At 39.5% G+C, this 14,490-nt stretch overlaps 1 protein-coding gene across 10 annotated transcripts in view; it reads left to right on the top strand.

Annotated features, from left to right (window-relative positions):
- Positions 1–14,490, top strand: part of PTPRM (protein tyrosine phosphatase receptor type M) — a 1,075,005-nt gene that overhangs the window by 1,052,938 nt on the left and 7,577 nt on the right. For all 10 annotated transcript variants that reach the window (XM_073631370.1, XM_073631374.1, XM_073631369.1 and 7 more), the window contains one exon: positions 7,531–7,666. In XM_073631370.1, the coding sequence (XP_073487471.1) occupies positions 7,531–7,666 (136 nt within the window). The remainder of the gene's footprint in view (positions 1–7,530; positions 7,667–14,490) is intronic.

Here is a 14,490-nt window from a genome sequence, read left to right as displayed (position 1 = left end):
TCTTAAGCATCTTAGTTTTGGATCTTTCTAAAATCGGGGCGAGTCATGCCCGTGGACCATCTCCCTGCCGTCTGACTTCACCATTATTGTTGTCCCTGGGCCAGTTCCTCCTCTGATTAACTGGGTAATCAACACCCTCCTTTCCTTCATCCCTTATTCTCTTTCTGCAGTGGCGCTGATGTGGCCAGTCTTGTTACAGTAATAACAAGTAAGGGGTTTGCGATAGGAACCTCTGCTTGGTTCTTGGGGATCTACAACCATATTGATTGCCGGATGTTTTCGACTTTTGTTTTCTGCTAAATCTGCTTCTATACCTTGTGCCTTTTGTAACAACGCCCCTCTATCCCTAATTGCCCTCCACTCTGGTGTGCAGGCTTTCAGTCTTTCACTTATCTGTGGAATTAATCCTTCCATAAACTGTCTGTTGAAGGTTCGGATTGTAATTGGCAGGGCTAATTCCATTCCCTCGTCTGCCATCATACTTTCCATTGATAAGTAAAAGTCTGATACTGTCTGCCCTGGCAGTTGTTTCATGGGTGACGTGGATCCTCTCTCTTGCTGTTTTGCCTGACAAAAAGCTTCTAATCTTACAAGAAAGGGCGCTCGTGAGTCTATATGTCTAACATGTCCGGCTGCCAGATTGCCGTCTCCATCAGCTACTTCTGCAGGTCTATGTGGACCTATTTCTGTCATAAACTGATTGAACATAGTTAAAGTCATTTTATGTCTACACAAGTCTTCCCCGTCCTGCCAAGTTGCTCTATGTGTATTCATTAACTGGATCACAAATCTACTGAAAGCAGCCGGCTTGGCTACTGGGTCAGGGGCATTCTGAATTAGAGCCATGAGTGTGTCCGCTGACCATGGTTTCCAGGTATAGATGGCCACATTGCGGTTAACCACGGTTGGCGCGTTGGGATGCAGTGGGTCCCCGTGTTGAGGATTTGGTAATGTTACCGTTCGTGTGGTGACGTGTACTGGGGCTAGAGGTTCTGGGTGAGGTTTTTGTGCTCCACAATGTACACATTCTTGTGCCCACTCGGGATTTTGTGATCCACAAATCTGGCAAACCCATCCTCTACCCTCAAGTACAGGATATAACCCTGATTTATGTGAATGTTTCTCTATATCAGTGTATGGGGGTGGGATGGTTGAAGTAATTTTATTTAAGGTTTCAACATTTTTTGTTCTTCTATCTTTCATATCCCAACCATCACAATCTGGATTATACTTCCACCCCTCTTCTTTTGCACTATTTGAAACCTTAATTAAGCATTGAACCTGACGCATCCATTGCTTCTCTAACACCTCTCCTTGTCTGTCCCTTTTTATTTCACTCCATACATCTGGGTCTAAACCCGCTGCTCCTTTCACCTTAAATTTACGAAGGACATCCTTTAAGTCCCGCGCTTCATCTTCCCCACAGATGTTTTTAATTATCTGTGGCACTGTGTAATGTGCCACAATTCCCTGACCAGGTTTTGTGTTCCTCTGGCCCATTCTGACAGTCCAGCCTAGGTAGCGTGTGGGACACTTAGTGTACAATATAAAACACTTAACCAAGTTACACTAGTTCCTCGTTGCCTTTTCCTCCTAGGATGCCAGAATACTAAAAACCTCTCCTAAATGAGATTCTTGAAACCAAATTACTTTATATGCTAGCCAACTGACAAAATTTTATGATCAGACTGACGGCTACAACATATACAAGCATTCCTTAAAGTGACCAGGTATCCGACTAGATCTCCGGGCTTTATGGAGACCTCATTACCCCCCCCCCCGTATCTAGGGTCCCTCTTATATACTCTTATCCCTGCTTTTTGGAGCAGACAGGGCTTATACTCTCAACCCGCCTATGGTTTATGAATTAAATTGAATATCAACTTAAGCGGCAGACCCCCAAAGTCCTCTTGCGAGGTAAGGGCGCATTCCACTGCTCATTGGGATGATATTCTTTCAATCCATACCAACCTAGGCAAGGCTCGTTCACTTTCTCAACAAGACAGACAGACAACAAAACAACAAATAATGCCAGCAATATAAACCACAATATGCAGTAAATTCTAGACTCACCACTACAGAGGCTGGTGTTTTAAAACCAGGAGAACCATAACTGACAGAACGGATAGGCACAAATCAGGGGAGCACAGAATATAAGAAAAATAAAGCTTTTTCTTACCTGGCCAGGTTTTTTGATCTGTGGTTCCCGGAATGCCTGTCCTTTCGTTCCGTCAGCGTAGCTCAGCCACCTCTTGTAGTATCTTGGTGTGTCCCTGCTTATTCGGGCGCCAAAATGTTAGATGTGACTTTTTAAATAAGTCACTTTATGTTTATATTGCTTTGTCAAATCTTAATCCTTAAAGAAGTAGACACGGAGGTAAATTCGTCTGTGTCTCATTCCACGGTCTATGAGCCCGCAGTGAGTTAACTGTCTTGTTTTATTGGGTCTTTATATATATTTGGTTATACAATCACAAGAATCAAAGTGCAAAATAGTTATCAAATAATAAAAAGCAGTTTTGACTAATAATGTCGTATCAGCAGCCAAAATGTTACAATACACGCAGTTTCATCGAGAATAATGTTGTCAGCAGGCAAAGGTTAGTTTCATAAGATATTGCTACGCAGGCATTTCATAACAGATTTTACACGTAGGCATTAGATTTAAGTAAGAACTCTGAATCAAATCCCTAACCCTATCATTAGCACTTCTGCCTGGCAGCACTAGAGTTGTTGCTTCAAATCCCAACCAGTGCACTTCCTGTCTAGAATTTGCATGTTATCCTTGTTCCTTCATGGGTTTCCTCCAGCACTCCAAAGGCATGCTGGTAGGTTAATTGGCTCCCTGGTATGAATGTGAGTTAAAACCTTAGATTGTAAGTTCCTTGAGGGCAGAGACTGATGTGATTGTACAGTATACAGGTATGTGTAAAATGTTGTTGCTCTAAGTACCTGTAATAAGAAAAAAGTGTCAGCAGAATATTTGCCCTATTGGATGATGTAACATTTTGCTTTCTGTTTCGAGGATAATGCTCACCTGAATATATTAACTTTCCATTTTTTTAAATTCAATTTAATGCTGAACACCTGGAAAAAAAATTACATTTGCTATGCAATATATGAACTACCTCTATTGATGCTTCTCCCACATGTGGCTGGTGCTACATTTAGGAAAACTCTTACTTTTATTTAGCCTGTACAGTACTGTAAGCACCGAACATAAAGTGCTGAGGCTAATGGCCTGTACACACGATCCAAATATCGTGCGACATATCGTACAACTTTTTCTGCTTAATAGTCGCAAGTAGAAATTGAATAGGTAACTAAAGTCACGAAAATTCTCGTACGACAGAAATAGAAATCAGAAGTGATGTCATGCGTTGTAATGTATTAGTATTGTATTTTTGGACGACAACTATACTGACTAAACCAAAATCATATGATCTGATATCGTACCAGGAAAATTGTCGTGAACGACTCCCGAAAGTAGTGTACACACGATCCGAAAATCGCACGATTCTTCCTCGGACAACAGTTTTCGTACGATATTTGGATCGTGTGTACAGACCATAAGGCTGCCCATTCTAGTAGATTTCTGAGTGAATGTTCATACGAATGTTTGTAGGAAGATTCACACGAAAATTCTTAGTATATTCAATGACTTGGCGGATGCCATTTGAAAGTAATTCAAAACTTAATTTGCTTTTAACATTCAATTTTGAAATAAATTCCCAAATGAAAACAATGCACACTGTTAGATATGTGTTAAAGCCGCGTATACACGATCGGATTTCCCGACAGGAATTGTGTGGTGACAGGCTGTTGGCGGAAAATCTGACCGCTTGTATGCTCCTTCGGACAATTGTCGGATTTTCCAAGGACAGATGTTGGATAGCAGATTTTAAAATTTTCCGCAGACAAATGTCTGTTGTCGGATTTTCCGAGCGTGTGCACACAAGTCCGTCGGACAAAAGTCCAAAGTACAAACACGAATGCTCGGAAGCAAGGACGAGCCGAAGCGGTCGGTCTTGTAAACTTGTGTCCGTAAGGGAGAATTATCATTTGTGACGTGGCAAATCATGAAATCTCGAAATGCAGAGCACATTCTCTTCTTCTTTAATGGGATAATGATGAAGCTGCTTTGCTGGTGATATTGATGGAGTTATTGCAAACACATTTTTTTTTTGCAAAGGCTTTTTATTTCTAGTGATATTAAGAATAATATTATTATGCTTTTTTTTTTATTTGGGCAAGTTACCACAACACTATTCAAATTGGAAAAATTCTGTGAGCCACAATGATCTTATGCCTTGCTTGTGCTACCTCCAGCTGCATGCGCTAATCACGCTTCATATAACGTGCATAGGATAAATTTACAAGTTATGCGCTGCGCTTGGGTGACCCCAAAAACAAAATGAATAATAACCAACTCTGTGCTTACTAGTGCGATGATATTAAATACAAATAATATGAATGTTGAGTAAATAAACAAGGTGTGAAAAAACAAGTGCTTGTTACACCATAAATTAGTGCTTAATAGTGCTTGTTACACCATACATAGTGTCTTAATCAACATAAAAAGTGCTTAGTGCTCAATATAAAATATCCTGCTTTTTTAAATGAAAAAATTAATAAATAATAAATTATGAAAAAAGTTCTCTTTGGCACTCTAAATAGTGCATGCAAGTAATGTCCAGCAGTGATAATAAAACAATGCGTGCAGGTGGTGTTCAGCTGTGACAACAATCCAACATCATGCCGAAGATATTCTGAGTGCTGCAAAACATGCTCCTGTGCTCCTTTGTGACCCACTTAAGCTAATGTGCTCACCTCAGAGCGTGTGACTCAGCTTCTACCCTGAGTCCAAATACGCTTTGGAGCCACCCCTGGGCTCAGCCTCAGTGTCTGCTGCACTCCTCCAGCTGGAAACAATGTGGCTCCATACATATAAATGAAAAGGAAACTATATAGTGTAATATAGTCAAAATACTTTCAGGGGCATATATCCCCCTGATGATGACACGTGATCCCTGTGTCGAAGACGCGTAGGGGAGGGGCCAGGACGGAGAGACTGACACGGACTTTACACCAGCGCTGTCCCAGCACAGCATACCGCACCAAACATTCAGTGATTTTGCATAGAAAGCTGTTATAGTATGGTGCACTGACGCACCAGTGCCATGTGAGTACCCCGGTGTGGGGAGCGTTTTCTTTTAATAAAAGTATTTTGACTATATTACACTATATAGTTTCCTTTTCATTTATATGTATGGAGCCACATTGTTTCCAGCTGGAGGAGTGCAGCAGACACTGAGCCCAGGTGTGGCTCCAAAGTGTATTTGGACTCAGGGTAGAAGCTGAGTCACACGCTCTGAGGTGAGCACATTAGCTTAAGGGGGTCACGAAGGAGCACAGGAGCATCTTTTGCAGCACTCAGGATATCTTCGGCATGATGTTAGATTGTTGTCACAGCTGAACACCACCTGCACGCATTGTTTTATTATCACTGCTGGACATTATTTGCACGCACTATTTAGAGTGCCAAAGGGAACTTTTTTCATTGTTTATTAATTTTTTCATTTAAAAAAGCAGGATATTTTATATTGAGCACTAAGCACTTTTTATGTTGATTAAGACACTATGTATGGTGTAACAAGCACTATTAAGCACTAATTTATGATGTAACAAGCACTTGTTTTTTCACACCTTGTTTATTTATTCAACATTCATATTATTTGTATTTAATATTATCGCACTAGTAAGCACAGAGTTGGTTATTATTAATTTTGTTTTTGGGGTCACCCAAGCGCAACGCATAACTTGTAAATTTACCACAACACTATTATCCCATAGTTTTTAAGATCAAAGTTACAACTATGTTGGTGTCCCTTGTTAATTTTACATTGTATTTTTTAAAATGTAACTGCCTACTCCCAGACATTTGTCATTTGAAGTAAAACACATAGCCAAGTATTATTCTCTGCAATTTTTTTTATTGTGCATTAAAAAAAGAAAACAAATAAAATTAGACATGCTATTTGCCAATAGAACTTAACCAAAAAGTGCATTCTATGCATCCAAAAATATAGAAAATATAACAAATCAAATCATTCTTATTCAACTAAAAAATAAAATAAAAGCTTCATGCATGTGTCCTGCTTCTTTAATAAAGGGGGTCAACAATGCCAAGAGTTGGTGAAAGCAGGGGTCCGTCATCCGGAGATAATTCCGAAAATCATCTGGATTATTCTCCTGGAGCTCCTGCAGCAAAGGCATATGACATAATTAGTCACGATTAATAAAGCAACCAATTTTTGGTCCAAGAAATTCTCCTCCTCCTGTTGACTTGGGTCAAAGCAATAACTCCAAGGCCAATAATAAATAACACGTTATCTCCTCCGATTCCGCAACATATCTGGTTGACAAACGGCCGTTCAGAAATGAACTGAAAAGCACGAACTGAAAAGCGCGAAATGAAAAGCACAAAATAAAAAGTGCAAATCAACACTCACCAAACTTCCACTAATGCCGCGTACACACGAGCGGACTTTACGGCGGACTTTGCCCGGCGGACTTTTCGACGTACTTTACGACGGACTTTGTGAATGAACGGACTTGCCTACACACAATCCACCAAAGTCCGTCGAATTCGTACGTGATGACGTACGACCGGACTAAAACAAGGAAGTTCATAGCCAGTAGCCAATAGCTGCCCTAGCGTGGCTTTTTGTCCGTCGAACTAGCATACAGACGGCGGACTTTTCGACCGGACTCGATTTCAACGGGTAAATTTTAAACAAGTTTCAAATCTAAGTCCGTCCAACTTTTGAGAAAACAAAGTCCGCTGGAGCCCACACACATCGAATTGTCCGACGAAATCCAGTCCGCCGGGCAAAGTCCGCCGTAAAGTCCGCTCGTGTGTACGCGGCATTACACAAAATTAGCAGAAGGAGCCCAAAGGTTGGCGCTAAAGAGCCGAAAAACCATGTAGTGCGTCAGTATGTTCGTTTTTGTTGGCCGACAATCCCTTGCCATTTGTATGCAAGACAAGATCCAGGCATACACCTTCAGACAAAAGTCCGAGGGTTTGTCTGCGGAAAAGGCATCAATAAAGGTAGTTTATATTTACACAGCAAATGTAAAAAAATAAAAATAAAAAAATTCCCAGAACTCAGCTTTAACAGTAAGTATTATACTGTATATCATTTCAAATACGTAAATGAAATACTCACAAGTTGAATATAGACCATCAACAGAAATATGTCCTGATTGCCGCATTGCTACTTCCTAAGTAGTCTTAGAATTGCGGTCTCTAATGATCACATTCCCTGTAGCTTGTTTCTTTATCACCTCTTGAAGGGCAGAAGCTGTACATAAAAAGTTTGAGATCCAGACAGTGTATAGAACTCAAACCAATAATTTAGATCATTTGAGTTCTAAGTGAAGCTTATATGATACTTGAGGGATTGCAGTTTCACAGAAACACTTAGGAAACGCAGGCTAAATCACATTTAACTCTTCTCTTCACAGAAATGGAGGTGGTCGCAGTGGAACGTTTTGTGCAATTAGTATTGTTTGTGAAATGCTTCAGCACCAGAGGGCAGTTGACGTATTCCACGCTGTGAAGACACTTAGGAACAATAAACCTAACATGGTGGACCTCTTGGTAAGTTTTTCTCATTTTACTGCTGAATACAAATGTTTCATTATCTCAGCTGCAGCAGGCATTCTTGTATGTTGTGGAAATGCTTGACAAAACAAGTAGAATTTTCTTACCACAAGGATAATGCATCCAAATCAAAAGCTCCTAAAGGCTTGTGGAATTTGCTCCAATGTGTGTGATAAAAATGCTGTGTTTCTGTACCTAGGCAAAGTCTAAATAGTCCACAAGAGCAGAGTAAAACTTTTCATATTATCATTCTTACCACCATTTTCTTTTTTTTTTTATTTAAGACATTTTTACCTTGCCCATGCAGGTCAAAGTGACCGTGTCTGTACAAAGCACTATCCCTGCACCATTTTTTTCACCTTTCCAGTGCTCCCCCACTGCCTCTGCTTCTATGGCTACCACTGCAAAATCCCAGGTGATTATGGGCATGGGGGAACATATCAGATGATGGAGAAGGGGATGTCACTGCATGTATTTGGCCTTATGAGACCACATGGAAAATAAAGGAAACTAAAATATTCAGAAATCACTAAAACTCTTACATAGGCTTGAGTGTGTTAAAATAACTCTAAAAGTTATTTTAATCTCTCTAAATCTGCAGCGTTCATTCAAATAGACATACACTTCCTGTTGTAGGGTGCCACTTTGCTCCTGTCTCCCAATTATTCTCTTGCATTGTCACCCAGTCACATGCTCTACCAGTAGCAACTACTAGTGGTTGTGCCAATGCAAACTGCACACACCTAATCCACTGTTGTCACGATCATGAAATGTGCGCTGAGAAATGACTTGTAGTAGTTGCTTGAGTGCATGCACATAGACAAGTTGATGCAAGGAGGCTTCAGAAGATCAGCATTGGTGTTAGGCAACAAAGGTTTAAACAGTGAAAAAATATTTTACCTAAAGTGTATCTCCAGCCAAAACATTTTTTTTGGATAGAAAAGGATAGGATTAGAACCACTGTCTAATTTTATTGCTATTGGTGCTCTGTGAAAGGTAATACTTTAATAGCAACACAGACAGATTTTTTTAAGTAGAGTGGGGAATGCAAAAATCCTTATAAGTCTTATATTGCTGTCTATGTTCCTGTTGTAGATTTTCTCTCACTTCCTGTCAGGTGAAACCATTATCAGCCAGGCAGTAAGTGAGCAGAAATCTTCTAAAGGAGCACCAGATAGCATTACAGGGGTTGTATTCCTTCCCCACGCTATGCAAAAAAAAAAAAAAACAACTTTTGGTTGGACACACCTTTAAAAGAGCAACTCTGGGCAAAATTAAACATTTAGTCAAATGCGCAAAAAAAAACCTAGATCTCTTTCAAACTTTTTTCCCCGTTCTCTGACTGGCAACATACCACTGTATTCTCCCAAAGAAATATAATGGCAGTACAGTGCATAAACATGACTACCAAACATCCCTCCAGTATTAGAACCTATCCTTTAAGACCTACCCTAGTGGACTGACCAAGACATTCCTGTTGAGCTGTGGAAACACAGAAATATCAATTTTTCCCATCATCGATCCTTACCTGGAACAAATGACAGCAGCCTTTGGCAGCTGTTGCAATCATGTAAATCTGAAATTTAGTTTGCTCATATTTATCCTTTAAGAGGTTCTCATTTCCCTTCTCTTTAACATGCTAACAAACTGTTAAATAAAACCATTATGGTTTGATTACATACAGTACTTTATTTTAGACCCAGTAATGTAATCAATGGGTCTCAATACTTCTCTATAAATTGCAGGGAGATCATGGCTGGTGTGAGGGGCCTACGGAGTGGTGTACAATTTTTTTTTTAAAACATTACAGTACTCTACTTCAACACCCATCTCCAGAGCCTCAGCCATAATGCAAGTAGTGGGCGGTGAATTTTAGGAATTATGGAAGCATGTCAGTCTGGAGGAGTTGAAGTTGCTCGGCAGGCTGCATTTGCATGCAGACTGCCCTAGATAACACCTATATGTTATATGCTGAGCCTCCACAATTGAAATAACTGAAATCCAATTAATTAAGGGGCAGGCCAGGGACAGTAAGGCTGGAGAGGCAAGGGCTAGATGATGTAGGATGTCTTCTAGCCATGAAATGATGTGGGCTCTATGCAACTTGCTGCAGGTCATGCTACATATCATTATGTCATTCTGTCCTTACCACGAAGAGGAACATTCAAAGGCTGCAGTTTGCAGACATGATGGAAATTACCTGCTTTGTCAGTCAGCACTTACATCCTGCAATATCAATTAGATTCAAGTACCTGTATATTTAAGGGGCGTATGCACACCAGGAGAACCAAACTAAAGCCTAGTACACACTACTAGTTTCTTTTTGGTTTAACAAAAGAAAACTGACAGCTCAGAAGGAGCCACTGTACTAACTATCTGCCATTAGTACAGCGATCTTCCCTACTGTGCTATTGTGTTCTGAAGGGGGGACTGCCTCCCCACCAGATTACCCCGATCAATGCTCTCAGCCGTTGGCTGAAAACACAGATTGGGAGCTGATTGGCAGTCCTTTTCGGTCATGCGGGCTGAATGGCTGGTTTCTGTCGGGTCGGCTCCAGTACACATGGGCAGAATGTTGACGTTTGACCCATGTGTACTAGGCTTAAGGCAGCCATTCTGGTCTTTTGAGGCTGCTGTGGGTTATGTGACCATACCAAATCCAATTACAACATTGTACCTGCATCTTTATGAGTAACAACATAGTTCTTTTAAAGGGAGAGTCCTGTTTATGGAAGCATTACTACATTAGCCCTGGAAACTACTTTATTCAAGATGAAAAACTGATCAGGTGCTCCATCGTTTCTCCTGTAACCTATAGTGCTGCTAGATTCCCCTAATTCATTTGTTCCTTAAATTAATTATTTTATTTATTATTTATTATTATTTGTATTATTAAGTGATAAAAGTTTTAGTTTTTCATGTAACTCATGGTTAGATTTTAATCTCCCTTCTCAGTCTTCTCTTCTGAGCATAATTCTACAATCAGTATACCAATTCTAGAAATACTTAGTCTTATAGTTCAGAAACATTTAGGCAGTGTGCTCCAATCAGGTCCGTTGTTTGACTTCTCAAGTGTTAAATTACCTTTTTAGTTAAATCTTGATCCTGTTTGTCGGTATGGGTTTTTCAAAAGCCTTGTTTTAATCAAATTCAAAAGATCATTGATTTCTCAGTCCACCAGTACTTTCTTTTGTCTAAAAACACTCATTAATAGCAGCACTGCAGCGACAAACTGAAAGGAGAGAGAGCCGAAAAATTGAAATATAAATAAAATTCCTTTTATTATCTATGTCTGTGGAAGCACATCTATTTTGCTTAAATCACAATGCGCCACATTCCTATTCAAAATATAAGCCATCTATTCAATTAATGCATGATAACAAATACCTAGGCATAACATAATGTCACTGAGTATAATGGCAAATTACTGGCACAGCTCCAGCACTGTAGTAATTCTATTTCCATGTTGCCAGAGACTAGTTGTATGAGGAGGCAATAGATTGTGTTCAGATTGTGAACCATGAACCTGGCATCTGTTTATCTCTGCTCAGGAACTCTTCACATTCTTGGAGCTTGCATGCTTCCTTTATCCGCAAAGTACCCAGATCAGTACTTTTCTCATTAGTTTCCAAGATTGAATTGTGAACAATGCTTAATATTCTTCCCATAGAGCGCATCTGTGTGCTTGCAAAAAGCAACATTGTGAAATGAATTTCCAGAGTTTTAAATTATACAATTTTTATGCGTTTTCCCAGCTTGCCAGCTTTTATTTTCACTTGAGGAATATTGTATTTAATTGTGGCTGCAGTAGTTAATGCAAATAGAAGCTGTCTAATGTAATGAGGTGCAGTCTTCTGTATCCCTACAAGTAGGTGTTTTTGTGCCCCTGATGAAATACTGTATGTATGCGAGCATTTGTCAATTGCCCCTCTCAAAAGTAATTACAATTTGTTCATTGAACTCTGAAGGTTTTGCTCCACTCTTTAAGTACATCTATTAGTAACTGTACAAGTCTACACAAATACATTTTTGAGACAACAACACTATCAATTTCCAATTGTACCATCAGTTTTGTCATCGTTTGCCTTGTGTCCTGTTTGATTTTGTCATTCTACCCAATGTTTTTTTATTGGCAAGCACTCTGCTGTTTTATGTATTCCCTACATATTTTGTGTAGCAAATGAATGCAGAAAAAAGCAGTACTTGATTTCCTAATTCTAAATCTAGCCTAACTGAATAACTGGCTAAACAGATAACTAATGATGATGTGTGAGTGATTTTCCTGGTCAGTGGCGTTGATATACTAAAACTAGAGAGTGCAAAATCTGTTGCAGCTGTGCATGGTAGCCAACCAGCTTCTAACTTCAGCTTGCTCAAGCTCTGATAATAAAAGCTAGAAGCGGATTTGTTTCTATGTAGAGCTTCACCAAATTTTGCACTCTTCAGTTTTAGCAAACCAACCCCTGTGTGTCCAACCCAGGATAGTTAACACACCAGCACAGGTTTCCCCGCATCCAATTCGCATGACAATGGAGCCGGTTCACATAACTCCGGGGAGGCTGCAGAGCACACAGCAGAAGGGTCCTGTGTGTCTTTGGCTCCCTTTCAGGTCCAAATTCAGGCAAAAATTCTGACCTAATTTGGACCTGAAACGGAGATGCACCGGACCCCCTACTGTGCCCCGCGCCGTACATAGTGTGAACCCAGCCTAAAGTGTATGTCTAAGCAAAATATTGAAAAAAAATAGTACATCTCTGGAATACATGCATATTCCCCCATGTTCTATCCGTTTAAACATAATGCAAGTACAGAAATGTAACAGTTGATGTCCCAGAAATATAGTGTACCCTTACCTTCCTATTTTGACACATCAACACAGCTCTGATTTTCTATATACATGATGTCAGCCCCACCTATTTCATTTCTGATGGATTACAAAACACACAAACAAAGAACTTCATCTCCTCCCTTCTTCTTATGTCCATAACCCCTCTTTATACACAGGCAGTAAGAACAGGAATGTATCAGCTCACACAATTTCTGGCAAAATCAACAGATATTTGTTGCGCTTATTAAACAGATATAATAAAATACTTTTGATCGTGTATTTCATTGTTAGTGTTTACATACACTTTGAGCATGCGGGTATATTTATTATTAATGCGTAACACTGGGTACCGTGGTGTAATATACAGAAGTTAAGAAGAATGAATATAAATTTAAAAAATCAACATGAACTGGTATATAACATAGATATACAGAAGTGATGCAAATAGTATAAGCATTAGGGAACAGTAACTGGGGAAAGTCATCTTTGGTGTAGTACCTATATACAAAAACTAAACATACAAGGGGGGGGGGGGGGGTGCAAACGCCTAGTGCTTTACCCAAAGTTTACTGATCAAAAAACTAAATGAATACTCACAAAGGACAGATGTGACAGGCATGGCAACAAATCTGCCGGTCAAACAGTGTGGCAACATGTGACCAAACTATGGCAATGGCAGCAGGCTCTGGAAAGGGGATGCATCAGCCTGACAGCATTGCCACAGTTTAATCACATGTTGTCACACTGGTTGACCAGCAGATTTGTTGTCATGCCATTCACTTCTGTCCTTTGTGAGTATTCATTTGACTTTTTGGTTTCTTTGATCAATAAACCTTGTGTAATGTAATAGGCATTTGGATTCTCCAGTGAGAGGAGGGCAGCACCATTGAAGCATTTTACCAGATGAATTACAGACTCCACACAGCATCTTGGTCTGGGGACTGTCCTTTTGAGCGCTGAAGTAGTTGTTTGTTTTTCTGTCATAACTATATGGTTAACAGACAAAAAGCAATATAAACATATAAGTGCAATTTATATGTCTCAAAACAGCATTATAGGGATACACATCATTAACATCATACCTCATTCTAATTTGTCCAAATGTTTGTTATTTACATTAATGTCACCATTCTAAACTACCTGTTCAAGGAATCCTTCAATAGTGATATGATAGTTAATTTTAACACTTAACAAACCAATATGCAAAAAAAGCTATGTAATTGAAGGTGTGTCATCATGTGATTATTATCAGCATTACTGTAAACACATTAAAGTATTAACATGGTCAGCAGGGACCATTTTTTTTTTTTTTAAATGCATTTAGCATTTTCAAGTTGGAACAACTGCTGTGACTGCCAATATTACCCTTCTGGGGGCTCAGAGAAACTGAGCAAATCACATAGTATTGATAAGCAACACCAACCTAGCAATACCTTTATACAGAAGGCTAATCAAGCATATGGAGAGTGTTAAGGAGAAATATCATTAGGACCTATGATCCAAAGGGGAGATATTAATGGAGATTACTAGGCTATCTGAAGCCAGTATCAATGCTTGCCAGATTTTATTAAATTGCTCTACTTTGTCATCCTCAGACATAATGATTTTTTCATATGATATTATTGTATTGATTTGGCTTTGGACTGTGCATAAAGGGATAGTTTCAAATGCAAATACAATGCAGGGACCTTTGCGTTTAAGAACTTCAAAAGTGTTACTGGTTTGTCCAAAAAAATCTAAGTCAAGGGTCACTTACTAATGAGTTACCACAGGATAATTGGGAGACCGCACTGCCTAAATACATATCTCTTCCTCCAGAGAAACACTACCAGCCACAAAGAAGACCACATGTCACTACACAAAAACTATATAGCCCATTTACACGTAAAGTTTTCAAATCAGCTTCTTTAAAAATCCAATATACTCTATTATTTTAACTTGCAACATCCTCAGGGATCCCTTGGAAAAAGGGTAAGTTAAGCTGGAAAAAATT

This window comes from Aquarana catesbeiana, linkage group LG05, assembly GCF_042186555.1.
Source record: "Aquarana catesbeiana isolate 2022-GZ linkage group LG05, ASM4218655v1, whole genome shotgun sequence".
In the NCBI taxonomy this organism is placed as follows: Eukaryota; Metazoa; Chordata; class Amphibia; order Anura; family Ranidae; genus Aquarana; species Aquarana catesbeiana.
Note: the sequence above shows the minus strand (reverse complement) of the source record. Positions and strands in the feature narration are given on the sequence as shown.